A 9223-nucleotide genomic window follows, 5' to 3' on the forward strand; every position below is an offset into this window, starting at 1 on the left:
GGTGTATAGGAATGCTTGTGATTTTTGCACATTGATTTTGTATCCTGAGACTTTGCTGAAGTTGCTTATCAGCTTAAGGAGATTTTGGGCTGAGATGATGGTGTCTTCCAAATATACAATCATGTCATCTGCAAACAGGGACAATTTGATTTCCTCATTTCCTAATTGAATACCCTTTATTTCTTTCTCTTGCCTGATTGCCCTGGCTAGAACTTCCAATACATAAGGAGTGGTGAAAGAGGGCATCGTTGTCTTGTGCCGGTTTTCAAAAGGCATGCTTCCAGCTTTTGTGGGTTTGTCATAAATATCTATTATTTTGAGATACGTTCCATCAATACCTAGTTTATTGAGAGTTTTTAGCATGAAGGGCTGTTGAATTTTTTTGAAGGCCTTTTCTGCATCTATTGAGATAATCATGTGGTTTTTGTCTTTGGTTTTGTTTATATGATGGATTACATTTATTGATTTGCATATGTTGAACCAGCCTTGCATCCCAGGTATGAAGCTGACTTGATCGTAGTGGATAAGCTTTTTGATGTGCTGCTGGATTTGGTTTGCCAGTGTTTTATAGAGAATTTTCGCATCGATGTTCATCGGGGATATTGGTATAAAATTCCCTTTTTTTGTTTTGTCTCTGCCAGCCTTTGGTATCAGGATGATGATGGCCTCAAAATGAGTTAGGGAGGATTCCCTCTTTTTCTGTTGATTGGAATAGTTTCAGAAGGAATGGTACCAGCTCCTCCTTGTACCTCTGGTAGAATTCAGCTGTGAATCCTTCTGGTCTTGGACTTTTTTTGATTGGTAGGCTATTAATTATTGCCTCAATTTCAGAGCCTGTTATTGGTCTATTCAGAAATTCAGCTTCTTCCTGGTTTAGTTTTGGGAGAGTGTATGTGTCCAGAAATTTTTCCGTTTCTTCTAGAGTTTCAAGTTTATTTGCATAGAGCTGTTTATAGTATTCTCTGATGGTAGTTTGTATTTCTGTGGGTTCAGTGGTAATATCCCCTCTGTCATTTTTTATTGTGTCTATTTGATTCTTCTCTCTTTTCTTGTTTATTAGGCTTGTTTGCGGCCTATCAATTTTGTTCATCTTTTCAAAAAATCAGCTCCTGGATTCATTGATTTTTTTTCTTTGTTTTGTTTTTGAAGGGTTTTTTGTGTCTCTATCTCTCTCATTTCTGCTCTGATCTTAGTTATTTCTTGCCTTCTGCTAGCTTTTGAATTTGTTTGCTCTTGCTTCTCTAGTTCTTTTAATTGTGGTGTTAGGGTGTCGATTTTAGATCTTTCCTCATTTCTCCTGTGGGCATTTAGTGCTATAAATGTCCCTCTAAACACTGCTTTAGCTGCATCCCAGAGATTCTGGTACGTTGTTTCTTTGTTCTCATTGGTTTCAAAGAACATCTTTATTCCTGCCTTGATTTCGTTATTTACCCAGTAGTCATTCAGGAGCAAGTTGTTCAGTTTCCATGTAATTGCAGTTTTGAGTGAGTTTCTTAATCCTGAGTTCTCATTTGATTGCACTGTGGTCTGAGAGACAATTTGTTGTGATCTCTGTTCTTTTACATTTGCTGAGAAGTGCTTTACTTCCAGTTATATGGTCAATTTTAAAATAAGTGCAATGTGGTGCTGAGAAGAATGTATATTCTGTTGATTTGGGGAGGTGAGTTATCTAGATGTCTATTAGGTCTGCTTGTTGCAGAGCTGAGTTCAAGTCCTGGATATCCTTGTTAACCTTCTGTCTCATTGATCTAATATTGACAGTGGGGTGTTAAAGTCTCCCCTTATTATTGTGTGGGAGTCTAAGTCTCTTTGTAGGTCTCTAAGGACTTGCTTTATTAATTTTGGTGCATATATATTTAGGATCATTATCTCTTCTTGTGGACTTGTTCTCTTTACCATTATGTAATGACCTTGTCTCTTTTGATCTTTGTTGGTTTAAACTATGTTTTATCAGAGACTAGAATTGCAACCCTGTTTTTTTTTGTTTGTTTTTTTTTTTTGTTTTTTTTTTTTTGCTTTCCATTTGCTTGGTAGATCTTCCTCCATCCCTTTATTTTGAGCCTATGTGCATCTTTGCACGTGAGATGGGTCTCCTGAATACAGCACACTGATGGGTCCTGACTCTTTATCCAATTTTCCAGCCTGTGTCTTTTAATTGGGGCGTTTAGCCCATTTACATTTAAGGTTAATATTGTTATGTGTGAATTTGATCCTGTCACTATGATATTAGCTGGTTATTTTGCCTGTTAAGTGGTGCAGTTTCTTCATAACATCGATGGTCTTTACCATTTGGCATGTTTTTGCAGTGACTGGTACCAGTTGTTTCTTTCTAAGTTTAGTGCTTCCTTCAGGAGCTCTTGTGAGGCAGACCTGGTGGTGACAATATCAACATTTGCCTGTCTGTAAAGGATTTTATTTCTCCTTCACTTATGGAGCTTAGTTTGGCTGGATATGAAATTCTGGGTTGAAAATTCTTTTAAGATTGTTGAATATTGGTCCCCACTCTCTTCTGGCTTGTAGGGTTTCTGCCGAGATATCTGCTATTAGTCTGATGGGCTTCCCTTTGAGGGTAACTCGACCTTTCTCTCTGCCTGCCCTTAACATTTTTTCCTTCATTTCAACATTGGTGGATCTGATAATTACATGTCTTGGGGTTGCTCGTCTTGAGGAGTATCTTTGTGGTGTTCTCTGTTTTTCCCAAATTTGAATGTTGGCCTGCCTTGCTAGGTTGAGGATAATATCCTGAAGAGTGTTTTCCACCTTGGTGCCATTCTCCCCATCACTTTCAGGTACACTAATCAAATGTAGATTTGGTCTTTTCACATAGTTCCATATTTCTTGGAGGCTTTGTTCATTTCTTTTTACTCTCTTTTCTCTAACCTTGTCTTTTTGCTTTATTTCATTAATTTGATCTTCAATCACTGATACCCTTTCTTCCACTTGCTCGAATCGGCTGTTGAAGCTTGTGCATGCATTATGAAGTTCTCATGCCATGATTTTCAACTCCATCAAGTCGTTTAAGCTCTTCTCTATGCTGTTTATTCTAGTTAGCGGTTCATCTAATCTTTTTTCAAGGTTTTTAGCTTCCTTGCGATGGGATCAAACATCCTCCTTTAGCTCAGAGAAGTTTGTTATTACCGACCTTCTAAAGCCTACTTCTGTCAACTCATCAAAGTCATTCTCCATCCAGCTTTGTTCCGTTGCCAACAAGAAGCTGCGATCCTTTGAAGGAGAAGAGGCGCTCTGATTTTTAGAATGTTTAGCTTTTCTGCCCTGGTTTCTCCCCATCTTTGTGGTTTTATCTACCTTTGGTCTTTGATGTTGGTGACCTACAGATGGGGTTTTAGTGTAGATGACCTTTTTGTTGATGTTGATGATATTCCTTTCTCTTTGTTAGTTTTCCTTCTAAGTCAGGTCCCTCAACTGCAGGTCTGTTGGAGTTTGCTGGAGGTCCACTCCAGACCCTGTTTGCTTGGGTATCACCAGCAGAGGCTGCAGAACAGCAAATATTGCTGCCTGCTCCTTCCTCCAGAAGCTTTGTCCCAGAGGGGCAGCCGCCTATATGAGGTGTCTGTTGGCCCCTACTGGGAGGTATCTCCCAGTTGGGTTACACAGGGGTCAGGGACCCACTTGAAGAGGTAGTCTGTCCATTCTCAGAGCTCAAACGCCGTGCTGGGAGAACCACTGCTCTCTTCAGAGCTATCAGACAGGGACATTTAAGTCTGCAGAAGTTATCTGCTGCCTTTTGTTCAGCTATGCCCTGACCACAGAGGTGGAGTCTAGATGCAATAGGCCTTGTTGAGCTGCAGTGGGCTCTGCCCAGTTGGAGCTTCCCCGGCTGCTTTGTTTACCTACTCAAGCCTCAGCAATGGTGGATGCCCCTCCCCCAGCTAGGCTACTGCCTCGCAGTTCAATCTCAGACTGCTGCGCTAGCAGTGAGCAAGGCTTCATGGGCGTGGGACCTGCCAAGCTAGGCGCAGGACCCGCCAAGCCAGGTGCAGGAGAGAATCTCCTTGTCTGCCTATTGCTAAGACCTTGGGAAAAGTGCAGTATTTGGGCGGGAGGGTCCCGTTTTTCCAGGTCGTCTGTCATGGCTTCCCTTGGCTAGGAAAGGGAAATCCCCCAACCCCTTGCACTTCCCTTGTGAGACAACACCCCCTACCCCAAGCCCACTTCAGCTCGCCCTCTATGGGCTTCACCCACTGTCCAACCAGTCCCAGTGAGATGAACCAGGTACCTCAGTTGGAAATGCAGAAATCACCTGTCTTCTGCATCAATCACACTGGGAGCTGCAGACCAGAGCTGTTCCTACTTGGCCATCTTGGAATGCCCTCTCACACTTTCTCCAGGAACATGTGTTCTTGCACGGTTTTGATGTTTTTGGGCTTTTGGAGTCAGTGATGCATTTTTTTTTTAACATAGAACAGTTTCATGTTTCCATGACACTATTATTAATATTTATTTTAGGTACATTATGGGTTAACTGTTTTTGCAGCATTATTTCCTTGAAGAGAAGAAATTTGAATTTCAAACACTTCAAGTTTTGGAACAAAGGAACTTGAAAGCATATTTAATCAAGTTTCTTAGGTGGAATTGTTATGTTTTGATTAAATACTTAAAAGATAACAAGTGTTTTTAATTTTAGAGAAATTTTCAAGAAGAGCAGATAAATACCAGAGATGCAAAAGCAATCGCTGCCTTAATAAATGAAAAATTGGAAACTCTTCAAAATCAAGGCAAGAGGAATAAGGTATGGACTAAGCCTAGAGTTGAGTTTGGCAAAAGTTAGCAAAATTTATTTTTCCTATACATTACATGTATCCAGAGGCAAGCAAAATGAGGCATCAAAAAATAGTAAGATAGCTAAAAATTCTACTTTGGGAAATAGGACAATCAAAATGTAGCCTAGACACTGAAGTGCTTTTAGAAATTTGGACAAGTAAAACCACTTAACAAAAAATAGTGACTATGGTCCATGCAAAAACATGTATACAAAAATTTTAGTGGTATCATTCATAATAGCGAAAAAGAATGAAACCAGATGTCTGTCAACTAACAGATAAACGAAATGTGATGTATCCATACAATGGAATATTTTCAGCCATAAAAGGAATGAAGTACTGATCTATGCTACAACGTGGATGAACTTTGGAAAATGTTTAGTGAATGAAGCCAGTCACAAAGACCAAATATTATATAATACTATTGATGTAAAATATCTAGAATAATCCGTAGAGACAGAACGTAGATTAATGGTTGCCTGGGGCTGAAGTGGAGTGGAATAGAAAAGAGCCCAAATTGGGTAACTGCTAATGGGTAGTAAGGAGTTTACTTTGGGAATACGGAAAATATTTTAAAATTAGATTGCAATGACAGTTGGACAACTCTGAATATGCCAAAAACCACTAAACTCCTTTAAATGTGGGAATTTTATAGTATGTGAAATATATCTCAACAAAGCGTAAAAAAAAAAATAGTGACTATAGCCATAAATTATTTAAATTTTGTTCAAACGTAAATAAAGCATTGAATTGTTAGGAATAAATATACTGGAGCCTCATAACACATTTTGGATAGCAAATTTTCTTTTGTTCTTGGTGTAATCAGAATGTATTGAAACCCATATTTCTCCTGGCCCCTCTTTGAATCTTTAATCTGTCAAGAAGCAGCACAACCTTTTTCCTGTTACTCTTCAGAAGGCAGTTCAGTTTTACCTTTTTCAAATCCATGTTACTGTGGGTCATACTTAAAAACAGAACAAAGAGTCTATGAATGTTGTAGTGCTTTTAAAATGGAATTTAATACAATCACATGAGGTATCTTGGATTCTTTCCCTGTGAGGCGAAAGGAGGACAAAATAGCTCAGCCTCTGGAAAGGGATAGAGAAGTCTGGCTTTATAGCACCATATTAGACTATAGGTTCTACTGTAATCCAGTTCAAACTGCAGACCCCAATAGACAAAGCCTTACAATAACCTACTTCAAGAATATTCTTTACCAATCTGAAATTTGTACAAATCTGAAATAGGAAAGAGTTATGATTCTGTATTTTCTTGGTTCCACAGAACAAACATATTTTTCTAGTGTTTTACCATATTAGTTTTCTCAAGATATTTTATTTTGAAAGGTATAACTTTTATCGTGTTAAATATTTGAAATTTAAAAATTGTCATAATCTAGAATATCATACCTGAAATTAAGTTAAAGAGCTTACTGAATATGCTTGAAATTATGTAAACCTATATAGTTAGTAATATCTGCTGTGGGCAGGTGAGAACTAGGAGATACTCTTTTCTTTTTTATTGTTATGTTTTGGCAGAGTATATTTCATGTCATGATCCATTAAACAAGAATATTGAGTATTTCTGAAAATAAAGTGTTGGTTAGTTTGTGGTGTTTTACCTTATTTTTAACATTGCAAACTCATACTTTCTCCTTTCTCTATTGCCTTTACATTATTATAGGATGAACTTTGATAATGTTGAAGATGAAGAAAAAATTTAAAAGAAATTCTGACAGATGACATCAGAAGACACCTATTTAGAATGTTACGTTTATGAAATTTAAAAGAAATTCTGACAGATGACATCAGAAGACACCTATTTAGAATGTTACGTTTATGATGGGAATGAATGAACATTATCTTAGACTTGCAGTTGTACTGCCAGAATTATCTACAGCACTGGTATAAAAGAAAGGTCCGCAAACTTTTTCTCTAAAGGGCCAGATTATAAATATTTTAGACTTTGCAGGCTATATGGTTCACACATGAGAACAAGAATGGAGTCATCATGTATTCTTCTCTCTTATTTGCTTTCAACAACTCTTTAAAAAATATAAAAACCATTCTTAGCTCAGAGCCATACAAAAGTAGGCCAGATTCAGTCCATGGACTATAGATTGCTGTCCCTCTCTACGGACTTATGTTTCAGGTGGCTGGCTTGAACATGAGTCTGCTGTGCTATTATCTACATAAATGTCTAAGTTGTATAAAGCGCACTTTCCCTTCGCGTTTTTTGGCTGGCCGGAAAAGAGGTAACTTGGTTTTTGGTCACTTGTTCTCCTAAAAATGCTATCCCTGACTATATATTTATATTATGTTTTAAAAACACTCATGATGTGGCACAGTAAACATACCCTGTTATGCTATATTATTATGAAGAGATTCTTCATTGTTTTCTTTCCTTCTCAAAGGTTGAAAAAATGTTTTTAATTTTTCACAACTGAGAAACAGTGCAGCAGTATATGTGCACACAGTAAGTACACAAATTTGAGCAACAGTAAGTGCACAAATTCTGTAGATTGCTGTATCATCCAGGAAAACCTGAGGGAAAAAAATTATAGCAATTAACTGGGCATTGTAGAGTATCCTAAATATGTTATCAAGTATTTAGAGTTCTGTATTTTAAAGATATATGTGTTCATGTATTTTCTGAAATTGCTTTCATAGAAATTTTCCCACTGATAGTTGATTTTTGAGGCATCTAATATTTATATATTTGCCTTCTGAACTTTGTTTTGACCTGTATCCTTTATTTACATTGGGTTTTTCTTTCATAGTTTTGGTTTTTCACTCTTGTCCAGTCTATTTATCATTCAAATAGGAAAAATTACTTTACAGGGTTGTTTTACTGTAGCTCATAATGATACTGTAGTTATTCCAGTTACTAGTTTACTGTCAGAGGGCTGCCTTTTTCAGATAAATATTGACATAATAACTGAAGTTATTTTTATAAGAAAATCAAGTATATAAATCTAGGAAAGGGATCTTTTAGTTTCTATGTTGTTTACACTCAGAGAATCACAAATTTGTCAGTAACATGTAGTTGTTTAGTTATATTCGGAGTGTACAGAATGGTAAAAATTCCAATCAATCAAAAGAGGTCAATGAATTAAAAGGCTTGCAATTTTTTCAAAAACCTGTTAGAATATGCTTTATTGTGTTTGGAAGAGTTTTCTTTTTTTTTCTTTTCAATATCACTTTATCCTGCTCACCAGTATTTCCTCATAAAGGTTATTATAGTCATAATTAATATTAAAATAGACTTTGTTCTTCATATTCTCCCATCTTTTTCTCTACTGTATACTCAACTCTGTCTGGATTCTGCTGTATGCCTATGGGCATATATGGAACAGTCACCACTTCTCACACTTAACACCAGCTTTTTGAATTATGATCAGTAAAGGCAAGAGCCTTTCATTCTCAAATGTAAAGCCTAGAAGTTCTACAAATTTGGCTTGTTTCTACAAGAATCCCAAAATAGAATGCCTAAAGAAGTCTTACTTGGAATATTTACTAAAATGTACTGGTTATGTGCATGTCACCACCCTGGACACTGAGGAGTGTACAAAAGGAATCTAAGACATGGTCCCCATCTCCCAACTGTCTGTAATTCACAATTTTGTCACTGAGCTCATAGGGTACTTACATTACTACCTATAAATGTTTCCTACACTTGTTAGTTGAGAAATACTTTAGGCAGTAAATAAAATAGTAAATATTATGTGTCCTATAATTTGACCTAAGCTATGTGCCTTTGGAATCAGCTCTAAGCCAGGGCCCCCTAGTAGTCATGTTAAGTAACATGTATCATAAAGTGATATACATCAAGGTTATCTTATACAGTCATAACAGTATTATTGAGTCTTTCAAAAACAGCTGGCAGATTGAGCTTTTAATGGCTGTATTGATGCAGTAGATAGAGCACCTCTAAGGAGTACCAGGTATAATGTGCCATTTTTCTGAGCAACACCATTTTTGTGTGCAGCTGACCCTGTGTAACAAGTTATCAATTTTAGCTGACCAAAGCACATTCTATCACACAGCCAGCCTTGGAAATTCGGTCCATTTAAAGTATGTGGCTTACAGCCAGGTATGGTGGTGTACACCTGTTGTCCCATCTACTTGAGAGGCCGAGGCAGGAGGAATTGCTTGGGCTCAGGATTTCGAATCCAGCCTGGGCAACATAGCAAGACGCTATCTCAAATAAATTGTGTTTTGGGCATTAATGATGTTTGTCCATTCTAATTTCTCAAATTTTATTTAGGTCATTCATAGCTTTTTTTTTTAAAGGTATATGATTAAGATAAAGGAAAAGTAAAATGAAATGGTTATTTAATAACATTTTACATTCTCAAAATTTTCTTTAAATTTACTCTTTGTTTTCTGATAGTGCTCAAAGTGGGAATTTTTTTAGAAGTACGGTTATCAAAAAAACGTTTC

The 9223-nt window shown here is 37.0% G+C and overlaps 1 protein-coding gene across 2 annotated transcripts in view; it reads left to right on the forward strand.

The window, feature by feature from the left end:
- The window catches only part of DNAJC10 (DnaJ (Hsp40) homolog, subfamily C, member 10), a 55557-nt gene extending 46548 nt beyond the window's left edge, over positions 1 to 9009 (forward strand). For both annotated transcript variants that reach the window (XM_012000057.1, XM_012000058.1), the window contains 3 exons: positions 4646 to 4750; positions 6465 to 6524; positions 6588 to 9009. In XM_012000057.1, the coding sequence (XP_011855447.1) occupies positions 4646 to 4750; positions 6465 to 6476 (117 nt within the window). In that variant the 3' untranslated portion in view covers positions 6477 to 6524; positions 6588 to 9009. The remainder of the gene's footprint in view (positions 1 to 4645; positions 4751 to 6464; positions 6525 to 6587) is intronic.
- Positions 9010 to 9223: the final 214 nt, after the last annotated feature.

This window comes from Mandrillus leucophaeus, unplaced genomic scaffold, assembly GCF_000951045.1.
Source record: "Mandrillus leucophaeus isolate KB7577 unplaced genomic scaffold, Mleu.le_1.0 Scaffold614, whole genome shotgun sequence".
NCBI lineage: Eukaryota > Metazoa > Chordata > Mammalia > Primates > Cercopithecidae > Mandrillus > Mandrillus leucophaeus.